Consider the following 23,590-nt stretch of genomic DNA (forward strand, 5'->3'; position numbering starts at 1 on the left):
TTACTTGGTGCCCAAACAATGAACAATGATCACTTGTCGTCTGAAAAAAGACTCCTGGGTGGACCCTTGTTTTTGAACTCCACGAGTGTCTGGCACCACAAACGTTAGGGCAGGTGTGCAAGTGAATTATGATACAGGAAATTCCAGGTATATACGTCTGCTTGGAGGTGGCTGTCTTCCAGCTCTGAAAAATCGTTGAGGTGTCAGTAGGTGCATTTTTCATCTCAGTGATGGCGAGACAAGAAGTATGATTATGACATTCTTGGCTGCCTGAGAAAGAAAAGATGTAACGAAATGGAAAATACCTGCGTCACAGTTATGCAACAGAAGCCTGAGGCTAAACTCAACACATGTACATTTCATTTAGAAATGACTAAATAAATGAACTTATATTATTAAACTGGATAAAAATCAGTCAGTAGTTATCTTTGTGTTCCTGTGTGTCATCATGTCTTTTAGCAGCAACTTAAATCAACTGAATGATTCAGTTTATATGATGCATGTTCAGTAAAAGCACTTAAGTATGAATGATAATTATTTATTGCTGTTCTGTTAAATATAAGTTATGCAGCATCTGTTCGTGGACTCAGGCTCTGCACTGGGGGGAAATAAAGATTAAACTGAAAATGTTCAGTAAATCACATTTTATGTCATTTTTTAAAAAGGGAAGAGCATACTAATATATTTCTCTAAGCAAAACTTTATTATTTATTTTAAGACAAGACCAACATTTAACATAACCGACAAAAATATATATACATTTTTTTAACAAGCAAATTATGAGAAATTGAAAACAAACAAACCTTTTTTGAACGTTCTCTGTTTTAACATGTCAACATACACAAAGAACAGATTAAAAATAGATCAAAAAAGTAAAATAATTGAGGTTTACAATATTGTCTAATTGAATTAAATTATATATTTTTAAAGCACACAATGAAAACATAAATGATTTGAGTTTTTGAGCTAATTGGCGAGTGTAAACCTCAGCCAAGGCGTAACAGTCCCTTTTAATTCAATCAAGTCTGTTTCAATTTTAATTTAAACATATTCAAATCTGATATATCTGGATTTGTATTTGGATCTTCTTCAAATTGTAAGTATCAGCCACCTAAATACATCAGATTATTAAAGAAAATTAATACATATTCCCTGAGAAATTAACAAATGTCAGAAAAAACTATTTTTGCAATATTAATAAAAAGAACTGAATCTGTTTTTATATCTGGAATCACATCAAAAGTTAATGGGGTCTTTTCTGGGCTGAGATCCATCCTCCATCCAGTTTTCTTGGAAATCTGTTAAGTGGTTTTTGTGTAATCCTGTTAACAAACCAACTAACATACAGACAAGTGTGAAAACATCACTTCCTTGTCAAAGGTGATTAAACTCTCCAAATAGCCTCACATTGAAGGCTTTTAAATGTAAAATGTTCTATATTCAGTCTTCTCTTGAAGCCAAAATGCACATACTTAAACAAAGGAAGCTGTAAATAAGTCTAAACCGTGTTCCCCTTGCTTGAAAAGATGGTACACACCCCGTGAAGGACGCTTTGTGTGCGTATTAGAACGCGGCCCGAGCTGTCAAACAGTCCATCGGATCAGACAGCGTCTTAAGCCCCGCCCATCCCAACCGAGCTCGTTGATTGGTGGAGCGCGCTGTCCATCACAGCCGTGACTCAGATCCCCGTCATGTGACTGATGTTTTCGTTGTTTCACTTCCGCCTTCTGTGTTCTCGCAGTGTCATGTGGATGTTAAGACCCCGAACCGCCGAGCTCCGGGGCTGAAATCTCCTCAGCGACTCCTCCAGAAGCCTCTGACGGGACTCTGAGCGCTCTCACCCGGGGCACAGACTCTTCCTGAGGGCGTTTTCGAGTGGCCGGAGTCCGGCGAGAGCGATGGCGGACGGGGAACGGTCGCCGCTGCTGTCCGACCAGTACGACGGGACCAACGGCTTCTCTCCCGGGGGCAGCTCTCACGGATATCCGTCAAAACCACAGAGTATGTCGGCTGCTTCGCTTCGACACATACAGACACATTTATATGTTTCAGAGGAGCAAAATAAATAAGTTTAGTTCGTGTTCCGGCTGAAGAGTATCGTAAACAAATGTTAGCTAGTGTTTGTTTAGCTAGCTAGCTGTGTGGCTAACGTTAGCTGTCAATAATGAAGTTTACAACCTCCTCAGGCGGATATCCACCTTACACACACATTGTGGTTTGTTAATAAAGTTTTTATGGTGTCACAAATTCGTGACAGTCATGTAAAGTATATAACATACAGTTAGTGATGTGAAATGTACATTTTGTTATTAAAATTGGCTGTTTTTAAAGGAAGTGAATGAGCAAAACTGACTTGTGGTCAGTTTGGTTGGAGGTTTGTCTTGTGGACCAAAGGTCAAAGATCAGCCAGGGTGTCTAGTTAGCTGATAGTAACAACAGTTAAAACCCTTTAATAGACATTTATATCTAAAAAGTATCTTAGTTGATAAACAGAATATTGATTTACGAGGATTTATCTGGAAGTTTCTACTTTCTCAGATGTGAGGGTTTGCAAAAGGCCGAACATGCCAAACTTATGGAGGGCAGTTTCACAATTTCCTGACGATTTGTTGACTAAAAGATTATGTTATTAATTGACGGATGTACCAATACAGAAATTGATTGGCTTGTACTCAATTTTCCGTACATAAATACTCCATCATTGTATTCAGACTTGTCGAAGACTTCACTCTGTATGTTGTCGAATCTTAATCTCTTTATTACCTTGTCCTTTACGTATCAACCCTGAACTCAAATCCTTCCTTTCACACTTCCTTTCCTTCCTGTACTCCGCTTGATCAAGTCTGGCCTTTGGGTGTGTCGCTCTCTTGATAAAGTCACGCTCACTGATTTGATTGTTATACAGTGTTTGGCTCTCTGTGAGTAGATGGTTAATGTTTGCAGAGGGAAACTAATCCGGCGCTGTATCAGCTGGGATGAGTCGTCTTGTCGGGTTAGAGAAGGAGGTCATTTTGATTTTTTGGACGTAGAGGAACGGCTAATTTGAGATATGAATGCTCCTACATCTTGCGTGTTTTATTTTAGCATCTTCTAGGCTTCAAAATACATTAAAAAAACACATTATTAAGGAAAAGTCATGCAGTGAAAGGCTTGTGGTTTCAAAATAAATAAAAAGGTGCGCACATTATTAAAACTCAAACAGTCCGTCACAGTTTCGTATTGAAAAATGATCGTTTTAATTGTGTGTGGTATTGACAGAAAACCGTAACCGAGCTGTTTCCTCCCGGCTCTCCAGGTTTGGCGCCGTTCCCCAGCTCGTTGGTCCAAAGTGAGCCTCCGCCTCCTTACTCGCCGCAGGGCAGCCCGGACAGCAGCAGCGCTCCGGTCATCAGCTGCCGGGTCTGTCAGAGCGCCATATCTGTGGAGGGCAAGACGCACCAGCACGTGGTGAAGTGCAGCATCTGCAACGAAGCTACGGTGAGTCACACAGAGAGCAACCAGGCTGGTGATCGATTCATCTGCATTCTTTAATTCCAGCTTCTTAAATGTGAATATTTTCTGGTTTCTTTCCTGCTGTGTGACAGTAAACGTAATAGCTTCAGGTTGTGGACAAAATAAAGACAGTCTGATCAACATTATCTGACATTTTTTTAAACCAAACAATTTAATCGAAGAACAGAGAAAATATTCAACAATGAAAACAATCTTTAGTCGCAGCCCTAGTGTGTTTATGCATACGGTTTTTATTTCCTGCCTCGTGTTTGATGTTAGAAAGCATAATTATGGACTTCTATTCCCGTCACAGATTTGTTAGCTTTTCGCCATGTTAGAAATGTTCTCACAGATCTTAAAGTGTCCAAAAGCTGAGAAGAAGTTGAGTCAGACACCGCAGAACACCAAACCGTTGCGCTGAGTGTCATGTTTAACACCCAGACGTCGACAGAGGCTCGTGCTTCCTGTCTCAGGAAGTGTTCCTGAGGAGACGTGCAGAATTTCTGCTGATGAAATCGAAATTGAACCACTGAGATGTGTTTTAGAGTTGACGGTTCTCTTACTCTCCACTTCTCTTTGTCTTCGTTCCCTCTGCAGCCTATAAAGAACGCCCCCGTTGGGAAGAAGTACGTCCGCTGTCCATGTAACTGTCTGCTGATTTGCAAAGTCACGTCGCAGAGGATCGCCTGTCCGAGGCCTTACTGGTGAGACAGCGCGGGATTATTATTCACTTATCTCATCTTTGGCTCGTCATCACACCATCTGTGCAGGGGAAGCCCGTTCATCCACCGGCCATTCACATAAAGTAGTCACGGATGAGATTGTTCTGAAGTCATTCTACTTGTGCAGCTGCCAAAATAAACTGTTTTAGCAGTTTCTTTATCTTTAGCTGCACCAGAAAAGAAAGGTTTATCAGCCTAGATCTCGCAGAGTAACAACAAGTCCTCCACTTTAGTTCAAACTGGACAGGTGTCTCTTCTGCTCCGTTATAAAACATCAAAGATCAGCTGGGCTGCTGTTGTTTTTGTATGTCTTTGCTGTAAAAGTCTTTAAATGTTTGAAAAGAGTTTTGTGAAGTCAATGTTTTAGCAAAAACACACATTTTTCAGAGATAATGACAGAAACTAAAGATGATGAGAAGCTAAACTCTGAAAGGAAATGTACATATGTAAAATTTTGATCTGTTGGCAGACTTCAGTTGTACTGTTTTTTGATCTCCTCTTGGTGGCAGCAGAAACAAGCTGTGACAGTAGCATATTGGTACATTATAACTTCTTCTACATGGTTATTTTCACATCCAGCAGGAAAAAGGAAGGTTTTTGTAACGTTTCTTTTCTTCTGCCAGTAAACGCATCATCAACCTGGGACCCGTTCACATCGGCAGAGACAGTCCTGAGCCGCAGCATCAGCCCGTCGGCATCCGGATCATCTGTGGACACTGCTCCAATACATTCCTGGTACGACACACACACACACGGATGACAACGATTTTACTATTTATAAATCATTCTTTGTCAGTTGTTGTCATCCTTCTTTCTTCTCTTTCCTGCAGTGGACGGAGTTTTCTGACCGGACCTTGGCCCGATGTCCACACTGCCGAAAAGTGTAAGTACCGAAATAATTCTTGAGTATTCCCCAAAACTGTTTCGTTTTTTACTCATTATATATTTTCTGTTTCCTTATTTCCAGCTCTTCTATTGGTCGCCGGTACCCCAGGAGGAGGAGCCTGCTGTGCTTCTTGCTGTTCATCGTCCTCGCCGCCTCCACAGCAGGACTTATGGTGAGTGTCTGTGTGTGTGTGACGGTTTATGGTTATTTAGAAGAATTCCTTTTTTTCTGTATACTGTCAGATGTTAATAAGACGTTGAATGAGAGGCCGACAAGATTATTATTATTCATTGTGTATTGTTATTGACCCCCTGTCTGTCTCTGACTTCAGGTCGGTACATGGACGCCGGCTCAGAGCTCTAAAGGGATCTACGTTTCGTGGGTGTTTCTGATCTTCCTCGCTCTGTTTGCCATGGTGAGGACGATCTACTGGAGGTGTCTGAAAATCAGCGACCCCATATCCAACATCACGTAGACAGAGAGAGGGAAGGCGAGAGAAAGGGAAGGAAGGAAGGAAGGAAGGAAGGTAGGAAGGTGAGAGGGCTAGTGTATGAAGAGAGGGAGGATTAAGGTCGACATGGTGAGAAGCAGAGGCGGTAGAAAATCGATGAGATATCATAAATATAATTCCACATTGATGCCAAATCAAATTCACCATACATATGAGCTGTCAATTGTCAAAAAGTGCAAAATGGAGATTTTCCCCTGTCTTTTACTCACCAACACGAATTCAAGATGGTTTCTTGCACATGTGGAATTGGAGTTTGGAGAGAAGAACCAACGTAGTTTGAGATGAAGATGAACACGCTGGATAAAAGAGAGCAGAAAGAAAATGTACTTTAGATATTTAAATATTTGTTTTTCACCCCGTAGCTTTCTTCCATGTTGTTTCAAAGCCTGATGGTGCTATTTTTTAGATTGGAGCTACCAGCAGTCGTTTTGTTCACAACAATATTATTTAAAAAAAACAAGTTCGTTTTGATTATTTTTTCACCCCAAAGTTATAATTTCCTCTTCGGAAAAAATCATTATAAGAGCTTAACTCTTATCAGTGTAGGCTCAATTTGTATGGATCAGTTGAGGAATAAATCCAGTGGAGGAGGTGTGTTAGTTAGCCTTTAAGTTATATAATTATACCAAATAAGAGAAAACATTAATTAAATCTAATCAAACTGGAGGGAAGAAACAAGATGTGCTTATTTTTGCTATTTTTTAAATGAAATTAAGTCCAACCTTTGACGTAAATCCTCATTCTGTCTCACTTATCTTGTTCTCGCTTTAACATTTTTTGTTCTTCATTGAAGGGTTTTTTTTCCAAATGGCAGTAACAACTAGATCCACTGTACTACTTTCAAAATGATTCAAACTTGGAAGTAAAATAAACCATGAGCCCCTTTAGAAAGGTCCAGTGTTGAGGATTTAGTGGCACCTAGCAGTGAGGTTTGAGACCGCAACTAACTGAATAACCCTCGCCTCACGACAAAAAACCATGAAAGGCCCTCGTTTGCATCTAAGTCTGTTTAAAAACAACTAAACAACTCCTCATTTCAGGTAATTATTCACTTTTAAACACACAACTTTGAATATTATAATCCATTTCTGCCCTAAAACCTACACACTGGACCTTTTTAAAGGAACATTTTGACATTTTGGAAAAATAGCATTTTCACTTTCTCGCCGAGAGTTAGATGAGAAGATTGATACCACACTCACACATGTGCAGTAAATACGCAGCATTAGCTAGCAGCCAGTTAGCTTAGCATAAAAACATAGCATTGAATCAGCTCACTTCATCAACCTGTTATCTTTTGTTTTTATTTTATTTTGTACAAGACAAACAAACTAATTGTACTTTTACTGGGTGTTATGTGTGGCATTATTTGTGGTCTGGACAGAGGCAGGCTAGCTCTTTCCCCCTGTTTCCAGTCTTTATGCTAAGCTAACTAGCTACTCTCTGTAGTAGGGATTGGGAAAATCTATGATGCAGTAAAACATTTCCCCAAATCAAGTTAATATATTTCTCAAAATGTCAAACTAAACTAACTCTTTTGGAATAAAACTCTTCAATCAGTTCTGAACTTGGGTTGAACAGCTTCTCTGAGATCAGCACATTAACTTCAACCACAAACTACTGAAAACATCTTAATAACTACATCAAGTGAACATATCATTTTACAAGTATCTACATGTATTTTCTTTTGGGGCATTGGTCGCTAAATAGAACATTTCTTATATGTTTGCTGACACAGATTATTTGTCCGAAGTGCTTAATTTAACTGCTGTAAATGTTATAATCATGCAGGAAGGCTTTCCTCCAATCAGAGGAGAGTTTATGTGTGATCAAATGTACAGGCTTGTTGTAAAAACAATACAAAGATAACAAACATAACACGGTGAGGGAAATGTATAAATCAGTAGACGCGCATTAGTTCAGAGTGAGTGGCATCTTCTCTAGTATCATGTCAGATCATCTCACTGGGATTCAGGGGCATTCATTGACTTTACATACAGTGTTTTTTATCTCATTTCAAAAGGATTCATATTAAAGAAGCTTAACGTTCTGTGCTGATGAAACGATTGATGACATTACAAAGATTTGATTGTGTAAACTTGACTGGAAACATCTTCACATTCTGCTAAATGTCTTCTTTTTTAAAAAACTAAAACCCAAACTGATACAAACCACTTGAAGCACACAGAGAACGATTTATTTATTCACTGTCTGTCTTTTTACTCATCATCCATGTTATCTGAATCAAACTAAAGTGAGCTGACACACTCTTTCAGCCTGTTCCAGTGACTCGTTCTCTGTTAAAGTGTAAATATATTCAGTGGATGTTGAATATTTTGGACTGTACAGAATTATCAGAGCTGTCGCTTCCCTCTTGTGGCTGATTAATGTAAAGTACCCGCTGACTGTGAAACATGTTGCACTACATTGTACTGATGTACTACTACTGTATGTTTTTGTCAATATTATTCAGGTGGATGGATTGTTTTGTTTTTTTTGTATAATGTGAAACAAAGTAATACTTTTAACAAGGTTCTCTGTCTCAAATGTCTCTTATTTGCATTTATAGTTCAGGGATTTGGTGATTTTTCTCAAATAATAAGTAATATTTATCACAATATATCACAATTTATGAAGGAAACTGTTAAGATCACCAGTATTGAGAGTAATTGTTCCTACTGAGTTCACAGTAAACGTTTCCAGTAAACGTTGGTCGCATTTGTACCTGAAGACAGCTCAAACACTCACCAAAAGTAGGTGTTACAGTATTTCGATTTAGCGATTAGGGGTTTTTACAGACACCTGCACCAATTTATACAACCTGTAACATATTTAAAAGTTTGAAAATGAACAAATAATCACATTTAAAGGAGACGGTAAGCAGGTTAAAACCAAATTTAACTATCAAAACTGTAAACAAATGAGAAGTGTTTAACCTCAAACCTTAAGATTGCAAGTTAGCTTTATTTCTCCCCATCATTGTGACGATGTTATTTAAAAGAAAAAATGTACATGTGTTATAAGAAAATCAGTAAACCACTTGTATTGTGTTGTACTTACCACCAAGAACCACCAGAGGTCAGCAGGCGGTAAGAGGATGACAACACAACAAGCACACAGAACATGATCAGCTTAATTCTACAGAAAACTTGAGAATCAACCATCCTTGTCACTGTAAGATGGTGCGTCGTTACTCACACACTGATTTATGAATAGAAATATATTTTTGTGCAGACATTTATGGTCTGAATTAGTTTATTATTATTATATGTATAGATATTTACATCTAGAGTAAAAAAACAGAGCTGATATCCTGATATTCTTGGCTGTAGCCCATGTAGCATGCTAATGTTAGCTTATTAACAAGCCAACACATTCAAGAGAAACAGACCTGCCTCTTTTCTTTCTACACATGTTCAAACAGTTGCGCCGTCTTCATGTGTCTCCACCGTTGTGGGTTGCTGCTCATCACGACCATCAACATGTTGATTAGTCCGTTTGTGAAGTCAGAACCAGCTGCTGTGAAATTCTAGATCCATTTATCCCTATAAAGGAATGAGGGTTGGACACAGGATGGTGTCTTTTGAAGAATTACCTTCATTATCAGTCTGGCGATGCATAAAATATTTGTTGCGTCTTCATCCTGTGTACAGATGTAAGACCACAATCTCTTTTTTGAGTGCGCCAGGTAAGTTAACAGGTGAAATGTATTATTATGTCAACCACTGAACTTCAAGGTCAACTATCACTTTGTATTAAAACTCCTTATAAAACCACAGTGATGGTCGAGATAATCTTATGTCTTCTGTCCCTAGTTCAGCTTTCACAGATGGGTCCAACTTCATGCCTATCAAATTGCTCTGTGTTTTTTTTTAAAAGTTGCCAAAAGTTATAGTTGAGTAAAAGCAAAGATATAAGTAACACACATGAATAGTAGTTGGGGAAAAGTCCTGAAGTATCTGATATTAAAGGGGCACCACGTAGTTTTGGAGATGAAATTCAAACTCAATCAATTTGAATATTAAAACAATGAAGCGGTAATACACACTCAGATATATTTACGTTTTCTGTTGGTGAATAAACAAGCTTCTCTCAGAAGAAAAATAAGGTTCTGAGAACACTGTTTGAAGCTAGAAAGGTGGCAGGGTCCGCCACATGTAAACAAAGTAGAACAGTATCAAATTGAGTTTGTTTACACGCTCAGTGACGAATAAGGTTTCAAGTTGACCAAAAATTTAAATAGGTTAAAACTGCAGATCAATGTAGTTTTTACCTTTTATGAGGATGTTATTTACTCATTTTTAAAATCTCATTTTCAAAAAATTTATTTTATGTGTTTTAATTTAGAGTCATTTGATGACACCAGTCAAAAATGTCATACTGGATAATGTTAATGAATTTTCAAAATATTATTATATTAGAACTTTTAAAGTCAATAATGCTTCATGAATATGTAACGTAAGAAAGTTACTAATATTTGGCACTTTCCATACTTGAGTACATTTAAAGGTGCATTATGTAGTTCTGGAGATTTTACATATTGTTTTCATGACTGTTACTGTATGGAAAGTACAAGTAAAAGTATGTTATACACATATTTACCTGCATGTAACCAACGATCAGATCTGATGTTCAACGTGTTTGTTGCTGATAAAATCAATTAATTAAAAAAAATGCACCACTGGCTCAGATGTAATTAACATGCTTTACTTAATCTTTAATTATTTAACCATTTATTTTATTGCAATTGGTATGTATTCGTCTCTAAAACCTGTTTTTTCAATCACCTGTAAAGCACTTTGAATCACAATTTGATTTGTTTGAAAGGTGCTTTATAAATGACAGTTACAGGAAATAGACATCCTCCAGTAAAGACTTCAGTGCTTCCTCCCTCTCCGTCGTCTCCTCTCTCTCTGAATCTCCCTCCCCTCTCCAGCTGCTGGCTCAGAGGGACGTTGAGTCTCTGCCGATGCCTCTCTCAGTCTCTGGCGGCTCAAATCCCGCTGAGCCACCAAACGGCTTAAGCCCCTCGGAAATCTGAACCGCCCGAGTTCCGGAACCCCATTGCTTCTCAGGGACGCCTGAAATTCCGGAATACGGAGGATGTCAAAGGACGAATGTGTTTCGGGGGAACTGGGAAGATTTACTCAGATAGTTTGTTTACTTTTAATTTATTAGTTGTTGTTTTTTACTTTTTTAAAATCGGTTGGTTACGAATTCAACTCAAGCACCCTGTGAAAGCGGATCTGCTGCCTTAAATTTCCAGAACTGCAAGATTTGACAACCTCAGGAATTCCTTCTTGTGGAATTACTTTTGGATCATACTCGTTGATCAAACGTGGAAAATAATTGCAGCAATATAAGAAGAGAAAAGTCTTCTTTTAACAGTTTACTTCCTACATTTTTGATATCTTTCTTTTGTGTTTCCTGCCCTAAAAATTGGAATCATTTGAAGGTAGACGTGTGTGTGTGTGTGTGTGTGTGTGTGTGTGTGTGTGTTTACTGGACCTACCTGTGTCTGTGTGTGTGTGTGTGTTTGTGTGCATGTATTTGTAATGTTGGAGGAAACGAAGCCCGGTGGTTCTCCACAGCAGGCCCCGGCGGACACGGGTCGCCCAAAAACACAGAGGATGAACGGCGCCACCCGCAACTCAGCTGCGGGTAAACCCAACCACCTCCTGAACACCAGCAACACCATCCACCCTGCACACCGGTGAGGACGACAATCTCTGTTTCTGCATGTGTAAGGAAGAGTTATACAGTTTGTTGTTGCATCAGCTGTTGAAATATGTAATCATATTTTTAGAAATAAGGAAAGAGTAAATGTTAGTGCAGGCTTAGAACTGTCTAATGATGTTTTGAGTCCAAACCAATGGGGCCACATTCCTGAATGGGCCATGTTGTGCATATGGAGCAATTAGCAAGTGTGAAATAGCCCCGTGGTCTTAACCTTCGCTAACCCTGCTGAGCCTATAGCTAAAACAAGAAGACAACTGTGTGTGTGAGTGTCTCATCTGACTAAATCCGAGGCTTTAAAGGGTTTTCGTCAGCTATGCATATCATACATACTGTCCAGGAACAATGAAGTTGCGTATACGTGTTGCTCAACGCCAGCTGATGCCAGGAGCTCCTCGCTCGTCTTTTAACTTCAGCGTCAGTCGGTTTTTGATCATCTTTTGTTTTCATTCATGTCAGTTTAGCTTTTTTTGATCTGGTTCATGTCACCAAGAGATTCATCAACTCGTCCATTCTTAAATCACTTCATTCATTGATTCTTTTAATCAAATGTCAAATGTTGGAAAACATCACCAAAGCCACCCGCAGAGATTAAAACCCTGCGTCAGTAATGTGCAATATGTAACGATAACGAAACATCAGGTACAGTTTTGAGCTGTTTTATACTATTACTACATTTACTTGATGACTTAGGATGCTTTTTTGTAAAGTCAACAAGCAGATGATTATATTATATAAGACTTTATTGATCCTTTAGGGGTAAATTCACAAGCTCCACATTTACCAGCTGTTTTATTAAAGTGATACATGCATTAATACATCAATACTTATAATCTAATAATATATGTTATTCTCAAATTGGCCTTGACTTCAATGTAACACAAGGACTTTTATTAACTGGTTATGAAACAGTCTTGATTTAATACTGGTGACTCTATATGACCTATATAAGCAAACAAATAAGAAGGTCAACTATGTTTTATATAGCTAGCTATTCTTAATGACCGATACCAAGTTGGATTCTGACTCTACCCAGGTTGGAAGTCATAAAATTAAAATTATATGACAGAGCGCTGAGGACGAATTAACTCATAGTTTCACCATCATCCTGTCACGGTTATGAATTGTATTAGTCCACAGGGGCCGCCAGAATAAAGCAAATAACAGTTCTTTACAGCTGCTTTAAAAGGTGAAAGATAGAAGCAAAGAAGCAAATAGTAGCTTGCCAACATTAATATGCTACAGTATGCTACCGAGTCTTTCGGTGGTGATGACACACTGATACCACGCGGCACAGCGTTGTAATATCAGCTGACAAACCAGCAGTGAGAATGGTGGCATTGCAACTTTTCCCGCATACTGTCCACTTCACTCACAGTTAAGTTAATTGACAACAACCTAAGAAACTCTATTTAAGACAGCTTTCCAAATTGTCTTGTAAGTACTAAAACACTGTCAGCAGGTCTTCTCCAACACACCTGTCGACCTTAAGGTGTGCAAAAGCTGCACTCTGCTAAGGCACGAGTTCTTGAATCTACAATATCAGACTTTAATGTGATGCTGCACAGGGATTTAGCTTTACAACTATGGTTGTGTACTGGCATTTTCATGACTCTGCTGACCTTTAAGAGCGGCGGTTGTTCCCTTTGGTAGCACAAAGTCTTGAATGGTGGACTAGAACCATTACTTCCAAAAAAAGCTTTTAATAGTTTTCCTCGGACAGCCGATACACCGGGGTGGCATTTATTATTGTGTGTTTGTGTGTGTAAGTGTGTTACCATCCCATGCCTTGAGGCCATTATGAGCCTTGGCCGGGGTTTGATGGGTCAACTGTATAAAGCGACGTAAACACCAAAAGACTCCCCACTGTGCAAGTGTGTGAGTATTACCAGAGTTTAAGAAGGAATGAATGGAAAAAGGGAAAGCGAGGGAGCGATGGTGATGAAATAGAGAACGTAAAAGTGGAAGAAAAGAAGAAAAACAGCACCATTGAGCATGAAGGAAAGAGAGAGAGAGTTGGTTTGATGCAAGGTGTGAAATAGTTTCGGTCTGAAGCAAGGCTTTGCTCTGAGCTCTCTGTTGCTGTGGATTTAGACGTCTGGATTTAGGAGTGTTTATATATGTGTGTGTGTGTGTCAGAGAGTAAATCTGATTTATCTCCATGTCCTCTTGTCTCTATTTTCAGGTTTTATCGCAGCTCTGTCATCCAATGCTTGTATCACATTTTATATAAAGCCTGATTTACGGCCACACATGCAAACAGAGTTTTGGGGCGTTTCTGTTCCCTGTTATTGCTTTGTTGCAATTTACAGGCATGGAAGAAAAGCCTGTCGTCTATATTTGAACTTTTAATATGCATCTCCTGCCATTACCTTTGACACACACATTGGTGGCACACAAGGTTAAAATAATGTTATTTTGAGACTGTGTCAGCAGATTGAGGTTAAGGTTGAGGTTTGATTTGCTTGGGTGGATGTTTCTTTCTAGCTCGTAGTTAGCAAACCCTTCAGGACCATCGATGGAAAATCACAAGTCTTCAGAAGTGTTTCACAAATTCTGATATTTTTACGTCTACCAATATATAAAAAGTTATTTGGTGACGCAGTAAATTCACAGTTTATTAAACATGAGGTAGGGTTTTACTGCAATTATATGCTTTGGAAACCAATAATCAAACATTTATAAATAACTAAATAACTTACTTTTGTGTATAAAGGTAAAAAGTATACTTGAGGTCCTTGAACAGAGTATTTCCATTTTTTTGTTACTTTATACTTCACTACATTTTGGAGGTAAATAACGGATAAAAGTTTTATTCCATTACATTTATTCCATAACTGTAGTTACTGCTACTAGTTAGTTATCTTGCAGATCACAACATTTCAGAAAACACAACGTTGTTTTCTTGAGTGAATGTTGTGTTTTGTCTGTGATTTTGTTTTCCAAACTGTGTTTTGGGAACTGTCATTATGTTTGTGTCATTTCCCTAAATGTTTGTATGTTGTCTGAAATGTTGTTGTGTTGTATGAAGTGTTGTGTGAAATGTTGTGTTGTGTGAAATGTTGTTGTGTTGTGTGAATTTTGTTGTGTGAAATGTTGTTGTACTGTGTGAAATGTTGTTGTGCTGTGTGAAATGTTGTTGTGTTGTGTGAAATGTTGTGTTGTGTGAAATGTTGTTGTGTTGTGTGAAATGTTGTTTTGTATGAAATTTTGTGTTATGTTAAATGTTGTGTTGTGTGAAGTGTTGTTGTGTTGTGTGAAATGTTGTTGTGTTGTGTGAAATGTTGTGTTGTGTGAAAATGTTGTTGTGTGAAATGTTGTTGTGTTGTATGAAATGCTGTGTTGTGTGAAATGTTGTTGTGTTGTGTGAAATGTTGTTGTGTTGTATGAAATGCTGTGTTGTGTGAAATGTTTTGTTGTGTGAAATGTTGTGTTGTGTGAAATGTCATTGTGTTTGTCTAATGTCTCTGTTTACTGAAATGTTTACTGAAATGAACCAAGGCAGTAAACATGTTGTAAAACCAAAACAATGGACCGAAAGATGCCACAGATGATTCTCAAGCCACCGAAACATCACACACAGTAATCTGATGCCTTGTTATTAGAAAGATATTCAATACAGTAGCTGAGGACGAAAAAGTATTTCCATTTTTTTGTTACATTATACTTCACTACATTTTGGAGGTAAATAACGGATAAAAGTTTTATTCCATAACTGTAGTTACTGCTACTAGTTAGTTATCTTGCAGATCACAACATTTCAGAAAACACAACGTTGTTTTCTTGAGTGAATGTTGTGTTTTGTCTGTGATTTTGTTTTCCAAATTGTGTTTTGGGAACTGTCATTATGTTTGTGTCATTTCCCTAAATGTTTGTATGTTGTCTGAAATGTTGTTGTGTTGTATGAAGTGTTGTGTGAAATGTTGTGTTGTGTGAAATGTTGTCGTGTTGTGTGAAATGTTGTTGTGTTGTGTGAATTTTGTTGTGTGAAATGTTGTTGTACTGTGTGAAATGTTGTTGTGCTGTGTGAAATGTTGTTGTGTTGTGTGAAATGTTGTGTTGTGTGAAATGTTGTTGTGTTGTGTGAAATGTTGTTTTGTATGAAAGTTTGTGTTATGTTAAATGTTGTGTTGTGTGAAGTGTTGTTGTGTTGTGTGAAATGTTGTTGTATTGTGTGAAATGTTGTGTTGTGTGAAAATGTTGTTGTGTGAAATGTTGTTGTGTTGTATGAAATGCTGTGTTGTGTGAAATGTTGTTGTGTTGTGTGAAATGTTGTTGTGTTGTATGAAATGCTGTGTTGTGTGAAATGTTTTGTTGTGTGAAATGTTGTGTTGTGTGAAATGTCATTGTGTTTGTCTAATGTCTCTGTTTACTGAAATGTTTACTGAAATGAACCAAGGCAGTAAACATGTTGTAAAACCAAAACAATGGACCGAAAGATGCCACAGATGATTCTCAAGCCACCGAAACATCACACACAGTAATCTGATGCCATGTTATTAGAAAGATATTCAATACAGTAGCTGATGACGAATCTCTTGAAAAGAGAAATAAACACATTGTGGAAACCAAAAGCTCCCTCAGTTCAAAAACACAGTGACCTTGTTCCGCAACCTCTGCAATGACGTCGTCTCAGTCACGCACACATTTAGCCTACACATTCACCATATGACCAAACACCTCGTAAATGTTCCAGAGGGTTTTGGTTTTTGGAATGTGGCAGGTGTGATTGTCACAGTGCGTCTCTGTTAGAAAGAGTCGACAGGTGGATTTAAACGTGCAGCTGCTGCTTTTCCTCCTGTCCAGGATCCATTTTCTCCTCTTTTTCACTAACATTAGTGTTCTCATTTCTTCACCGCTTCCTTCTTAACGCACAAACACTCCAAGTTTACAGGGTTGTTTTCAGTGTCCTGTTCTCTGCTCACGGTGTTCCCTCCCACCTGTCGACCGTTAACGCTTTAACACGACGTTCCGAGCGGTCCTTACTTCGGTCTCGCTAGTTTTACTGGTTCCACTGCTTCAAGTTTAGCATCGGTGTGGATCCAGAGAATATTCTTGTCATGTGTGTTGTCAACTCCAACTCTTGTTACGAGCAAACTGCACTTGATTTTTGGAGTGAGTGGTGACATGATTCTCTAAAAATATTAAATAACGTGCAGACAGCGATATTTGTTCACAATATTATCAAACAGCTGTGATTCTTTACTTGAGAGGAACTGCTTTGTCTCTCTTCTAATTTAATGATTACACAGTGTTATTTCTCATGAGGCTTTGGGCTAAGCTAAGCTAGCCGGCTGCTTGCTTTAGCTTCATATTTCCTGCACATACATGAGAATGGTCTCAATAATCTCATCTAAGTCTTGTTAAAATGCACGCTTACTGAGTTCCCAACCAATCAGCACAGTGCCCTCTCAACACTACTGTTTACATATGTGGAAATATAGTAAAAAAGTTCATTAAAATGTTATCTCTTTGGAGGATCATGAGTCGTTGACAGTTTGGTAAATTTCCCTCTTCCATATATAAAGTCATGAGTATGATGGGCCTGGCTTGGTGTCTAAGATACTTGCAGCTGATTGAATGCAATGTGAAGTGTGCAGAGGCCATAAATGATCAAATTTTTTCATGGTCGTCCCTTAACAAAGAAAAATTCCCCTCTAAAAAAAACACCAAGGCACCGATTTGTGTTGAATTAAACACTTTGTCATCGTGTGTTTGAGCCGAGCGATCTCCTGACGATCGGGTCACATTGTGTTGGACTCCATTAGCTCATCCAGTTGTGAAAAGAGTTTCTGGGTCAACCAGCCAGTCCAGCCTCAGTATCCAGTTATTAACTGTGATAACTGTAGACAGGATGTCATCGCACAAAGCTGCAAGTCAGTGACATGATTTTAAAACTGCAAGAACAAAGAGAGAAGGTAGAAAGGCTCCAGAGAGACAGATAATGTTTTTGTATTCCTAAAAGAACCATCTTAAATTTAGAGTTCAAATCATAAGAGTTAGATTATTATTACTTTGCTGCCTTTGAAACAATTGAAATATATTTTCTGTCTCCTAAAATAGTAGAAGTCTTGAAGCCATATCAGTTGATACAGTGTCAGGAGAGTGTGTCTGAGACAGAATGACACATACCTCCCCGGTGATGAAAAGTCTCCTCGGCTATAAGCGAAGCCGCAGTGATCACACACACGCACATATTCACACTGCTCTTCAAGATTCAGTATCCACTATCATTTTCAGCTGTCCGTCTCATTCGAGCTCCCTGTGAGGTCAGAGAGAAAACATGCAAAATATTTTACAGGAGAGGACTCACGCTGTAGGCCTGTCTCAGTTCTCACACTTGGCATTTAAGAGTAGCACAAGTAGTTGCAAGTTAAGCTAAGGTGCAAATTGCAGTTTTGTAGAACCATTTTTTATTGAGTTTAAGGGTTTTGGGTCAAACCAGCAACGTGTTTTGTAATAATGTTTTACAAATTTTACAGATAAACGTTCTACAGCTTGCATTGAGGGCCTCGTTACATCAAGGTTTACAAATTGGTTGTCCTATCTTAATTTCAAAGGTGAGAAAAAATCCTATCTTCCTATTAGAGAAGCAACTCCTGAACTCATGGCTGTGTCCTTAAACTGAACAGTTACATTGAGAAATCCTGATAAGAAGTCGATTCTTCAATTAACACTCATCCTTTACACTAAACCACCTGTATATCCATCCAACGGCTGTCTCACTTTACTTGTCACTGGCTAGCTAGTTTGCTATAATGGACACAAAAGATGAGCATTCAATTTTAGCTTAGATGAGGTGCAGGTGCGTTATTGATACCAACACAGTTTTTGTAAGACCCGCCCTACTTCACCTGTCACTGGTTGCGTTTTCTATGCTTGACTCAAACTTTAGCTTTGGTAATGTCTGTTTTTCTGGGCTGTAGTTTCCCCAGTAAACACACCGACCTTTTCGGTCCCTCATCTGGTGTTCTGCTGTTCCTTGCTGGGGGACTCATCCAGCATCTCTGGGCTTGTTTGGTAGAACAGACAAAGCAGCTGCGATGGTCAAAGTGGGTGGTGTGTTTACCAGGGCAGCTACAGCTGATGATCCACTGCATCAGCATATAGCTGCAATGGCGACAAAGACCCAAGCACAAACCATAGATAGCATTCTAGCTTTTGAGTTGTGATAGAACAGGAAATTCACGATGGCCCAAGACTCCATCTCTCTTGTTGTCAAGCAGACTAGCAGGGCCATAAAACTCTCTGTCAGGTCAGATGTATCAACTATATCACTGTATCAACTCTTTGACTCCTTACCAAACGTATTAGCAAGCTAACATTAGCTTTATCAGTCGGGCCAGTTTGCTACTAACACCTGGCAGTTTGTAGGTGTATATGTTTCGCAACAACTTATCTCTGTGTAAGAAGCAGCTTGTGGGGTGTAACCTGCTTTTATGGTGATAGATGAATCTCCATGTAGTAAACACTCAGATTATAACTTGGCCGAGTTTGGACATTCGTAACAGCTGCTGCTAACGGCTCCTGTGCTGGAGACCGGGACGCAAGCCACTTCAAGTCGTAAAAAAAAAAATGAAGACTTGAAACTTTACCAGGACTTGACCTTCATGAGGCTTTCAGACTCACAACTGAAATTCTTAAACAGATCTATATAAATTAATAAATGTTCAGTATTTATCACCAGCACATCACATGCACATACTGGAAGGCTCTGAAACATACGTAATGATGATATGTCGATGCAACTGCTTTAAATATCTTATCACAGCTCTGTGCCCACGGTCCAACTACCAATAAACAATTTACCCGTCTCAGACTTGCATGTGTGTGTGTCAGTTATACCGACGCACACTCAGATGTCCAGACTGTTTGGTGCTGAGTGACCGCAACTCTCGGTTTGAGCCAGCGGCAATTTATTTTCATCAGCGTTTATTAAGGCCATCTGCTAACTGGTCCTCTGAGGACGGCAGCGGCTCTCACTGTATCCACTCAAGGAAGCAGATAAAACGAATAGATTTTAACACTTCAGAAAGACTTTTAAATGTAAATGTTTTTGAGTTTTATGATATTTTCAATCAAGACAACGTAGAATTGTTTCCTGTACTGAGCTTAACCTGCAGCATTGACTGCAGATCAATGGGAAACAGACTTCAGCGCAAAACCTCATAAAATTACGTCAGTTTAATGAAGCATAATGTAGAACTTAACCACCTCAGGCCCAAACTTTGTTTACTTCTGGTCTAGATAGTTGAGATGTATCTAGATATGTTAAAAGTAGAGTTTTGGTAAAAATGTTTACTTCCAAGCGTTGAACTCGTACTCAAGAAAACAAGGCATTAGGGGACTTCTCTATCTTACCGCTAGCTTAATAGAACAATACATTGACAAAATTAAAGATACGTGAATATCATGTAAGGCAGAAAACACAAAACCTAAGGCATAAGTCAGAATTTTTCCTGCAGGACAATACACGATCGACACTATCATTGAAACCAGATCGGTCTGCCGTCTCCTTCAGATCGTCCAGCAATAATATCACAGTGTATTAAACTACCAGCGCTGCAGGCAGATTTATGACCCTGACATATGCAGCAGCAGGGTTTGCCCGGTGTGGGTTACCTTGTGCACTCTCCGCCCCCCCCAATCGCCTGATGATTCAGAAACCCATCTGTCCACTGCTGGGCGTGTCGCCCAGACAGCACAGGGACTCCCGGGAGAAGCTGAGGTGACCACATAACATAAAAGCTGACAGTCAGAGGTGGCTGGGTGACATGTTGGGCGATGTTGGGCAGCTGAAAGGAGTCATAATAAGGGTTTTAACTTGACCACAGCAAATAACAACTGTGATAAAAGCTGCAGTGTTGAAAGATGTTGAACATTATGGGGGAAGTAGCAAGTAGCAAGAGAAGATATGACATGCAGTCAGAAAAGATGAATTTATAACCCATAAAACATGTTTTACACACTCAATTCTGTACATTCAGAGGTTTTGCGTCTTCTTATTGCCACTTCTTGTTTATTGGGGTTAATGTGAGCCAACATTAGCAAACTTTAAGCAGATGTTGCCATATAAAAGAAATGTCTGTTAATTTTGTTAATCTTTCTGGAAAGTTCCCAGGGTTGAGGACTGATGCTAATTTGAGATTTCACATAACTCGTCAGTTTTGGCGGCGGCGGCCGTCCGTCCGTCGTCACTGATCGGGCATCAGGTTGCCTCCAGCCAGAATTGTTGGGATCATTAGCGGGGATCTGACCTTGTGTTGTTGGGCGTGGGACGTAGATGTTGCACATTCATGTGGGGATACAGATGAATGGCTCACATAAGAGCGTAAACAGGTAACATAGTGTTAGTCCTCAGTCATAGATCATAGTATTTACATTCTGATGTGATCAAGTTGCCATGTCAGATGTATGGAAATCTGATGACCAGTCATCAGACCACAAACTGAATTAATATGTTTCACACGTATCTTAATCAACATTTCTACAATATGTAGCATGTTACATTCAGATTATATGTACTCAGTGCAACACCTCCATGGTTCAAGATCACTTCAATTGAAGAAAAACAGGTAATTTCAGCAACAGTCGGGACATTTTCCATTCTTGAATTATGTTTCTTGCCTTTTCATGGCTTTATTTGACAGGACATCTTGTTAGGCTGACAGGAAATGGGAAGAAAGGGAGTGACATGCAACAAAGGAAAATGTCAGATTTGAACCCTGCACTGGGACATTTTCCAGCTGTGCTTGTAGCAAAAAAGAGAATATTTTTAACAAGAATTCAGGATGTTTCCTGAAGTGTTTGTAGCACCAACACCTGATATTTTTACCAAATAGCGAGGACATATTTCAGCCATGTTTGTGGTGACAGAACTTGGTATTTAAAATTACGTTTGGGGACATTTTACAGCTGTATTCATGGCATCAAAACCTGATATTTCTAACATGACGTCGGGACATTTTCCAGCTGTGTTTGTGGGAACAACTGGATATCTTTAACAAAAAGCCATATTTGATAGAAATAAACCCTGATATTTTGTGGGGACACAAGACGTTCCCAGCTGTCTTTATTACAACACTGCGTATTTTTAACGAGATGTCTGGGAATTTTCCAGCTGTGATTGTGGCATAGTTTTGACAAGTCATCGGGACATTTTTCAGCTGAGTTTGTGCTGACAGAACCGGGTATTTCAAGTCAAAACAAAATCTCTATTTCTGTCACAACATGAAACTAAAAATTAAAATGTAAAGTTTCAATTTATTTGTGGTTTGAAGAAACATTTATTCTGACAACTGGGCAGTCTAGTATTGTGTGTGTGTGTGTGTGCTCCATGATGAGGTCACCGCCATGAGACCAGACCTGTGTCAGGACAGCGATGACAGCCGAAAATAAAACCGAACATCTTCTGGCTCGACCCCGCCTCCCAGACTCACATAGACACACACTCCTACACACACACTCACTCACACACACACACGGGGTGCTGCCAGTCAGCTGTTGTGTCGTGGTCAGGTGTTAAGCCCTGTGGTCCGGGGGAGGGGATAAAGGGGATATATTATTAATTTGCTGCGATACCCAACAGAGAATGATCCTTTAATGAAAATATTCATCATCACCTTTTGATAAACTGTTGATTCAACAGTCTGTAAAGTCAATAACTGTTTATCATCAGAGACTGAGAGCTCATTGGCTGGCTCCGAGTGTGTCCTGTTGTGTTTTGCTGGATCTAATTGGGGAGTCTGGAAGTGTTTCTCGAACGTGATTGGCTGTCGACGTTGGCTTTCTAAGCTCAACCAAATCCCAGCTGATTCATGTTTTTATTTGCAGCAGGAAAGTTCACCACCTTCTTTTTAAGGCTCGTGTTACTATCTGATATACATTCAGGTGGCCAGAAATTGATGGGAAGTTTTCATGTGTTTATATTTGTGGTCATGAGAACTTTTCAGATCACCTCAAACATTTATTTAAAGTATCACATAACGTCCGCGGAGGATTTATTATATTCCATGTGCAGAGGAACTTGGGAAGTTGTTAAGAATGTATGAAAACAATCTGACTACATGAAATTTGTAGCCACAGAAAAACAATCACCTGAATCTATTGCACAACTTAACTGTTTTGCTTCACTCTCACAGCTTAAAGTGACGTTTTCAGCTACAACAAGCAGCTGTTTCAGAGAAAAAGCTCTTAAAAACTTACTGCACACTATGTGTAGCAAATATTCAGATATGTTTATAGAGAAATTAATACCAGATCAACTTAATTCCTGTGAGAACAGCGCCACTGTGTGGTACAATCCCGATGAGGCACATTTACTTCTGCCATTTTTTCCCCTTTCCATGTAAAAAGGAAGTAAAATAAGCTACAGAAACACTTCGTCATCACTTTAATCGTGAACATATTAGATTTCTTTCCTTTCTTAGGCATTGGCTTCCAAATATTTTCATATTAAAGGTTTTTCCAAACTTGTTATTACTTTAATTTTTCTTAGTACTTTTGTGGCAATTAACTAATATGTTAGTATAACTAGATTCTCTCTCATCTCATTTTCTTCCGCTTATCTGTAGAAGAAAATGAGATGAGAGAGTCTAGATTATTAACATGTATTTATTTATTATATATTACCTTCAATATATTTTTATTTACAGTAACAGTTTTATAGTATATACACTTATCGATAAAAGAAAACAGTTTATATTTTATTTACATTATATCAAAAGAGAAACATTGACTGATTGATTTTTTTTATGCCTAAACAAACGAAATAAACAAACTCTCTTTGTTTTCACGACCGAATAAACAAACTGACCTTAAACTTAAACACCACTTCATACTGTTTTACTTTGTTTATATGTGGTGGACTCTGCCACCTTTCTGTGTTCAAACAGTGTTTTTTCCTCAGAGAACAGCTTGTATATTCACTTACATTCACTCACTTCAAATATTAATATTTCTGAGGTTTTTTATCATTACTGAGTTTGAATTTCGTCTCTAAAACTACATAGTGCCACTTTAAAAACAAGCATAAACCTGGACAATAAATGTACTTTCATTTAGTACTTTAATTCTATTTTAATGCAAACAAAATAATCTCACAGCTATACTGATATCAGTATTAGTATTTATTCAGATATCAATCAGTCAGTCCATCAATCAATCAATCCCTCCTTTCTCATATTGTATCCAAACGCCCGTGCTTTTACTCTGAAGGCCGGCCGCCCACACCGGAAGTTTTCA

General features: G+C 38.7%; 1 protein-coding gene across 1 annotated transcript; it reads left to right on the top strand.

Annotated features, from left to right (window-relative positions):
* The first annotated feature begins 1,694 nt into the window (after nucleotides 1-1,694).
* Nucleotides 1,695-8,158, top strand: LOC115590197 (type I phosphatidylinositol 4,5-bisphosphate 4-phosphatase-A-like). Its single transcript, XM_030431467.1, has 7 exons — nucleotides 1,695-2,001; nucleotides 3,296-3,477; nucleotides 4,090-4,196; nucleotides 4,838-4,949; nucleotides 5,045-5,097; nucleotides 5,182-5,272; nucleotides 5,432-8,158. The coding sequence occupies exons 1-7, from the start codon at nucleotides 1,899-1,901 to the stop codon at nucleotides 5,573-5,575; spliced, it is 792 nt and encodes a 263-aa protein (XP_030287327.1). The 5' UTR covers nucleotides 1,695-1,898; the 3' UTR covers nucleotides 5,576-8,158.
* Nucleotides 8,159-23,590: the final 15,432 nt, after the last annotated feature.

Source organism: Sparus aurata, chromosome 10, assembly GCF_900880675.1.
Source record: "Sparus aurata chromosome 10, fSpaAur1.1, whole genome shotgun sequence".
Taxonomy (NCBI): domain Eukaryota; kingdom Metazoa; phylum Chordata; class Actinopteri; order Spariformes; family Sparidae; genus Sparus; species Sparus aurata.

Bases quoted from the DNA above. Each gene is read 5' to 3' on its own strand.
- LOC115590197 (XM_030431467.1), top strand. From the start codon at position 1,899: ATGGCGGACGGGGAACGGTCGCCGCTGCTGTCCGACCAGTACGACGGG. The intron at 2,002-3,295 runs GTATGTCGGCTG...CCGGCTCTCCAG, and splicing joins ATATCCGTCAAAACCACAGA to GTTTGGCGCCGTTCCCCAGC. The intron at 4,950-5,044 runs GTACGACACACA...TCTTTCCTGCAG, and splicing joins ACTGCTCCAATACATTCCTG to TGGACGGAGTTTTCTGACCG.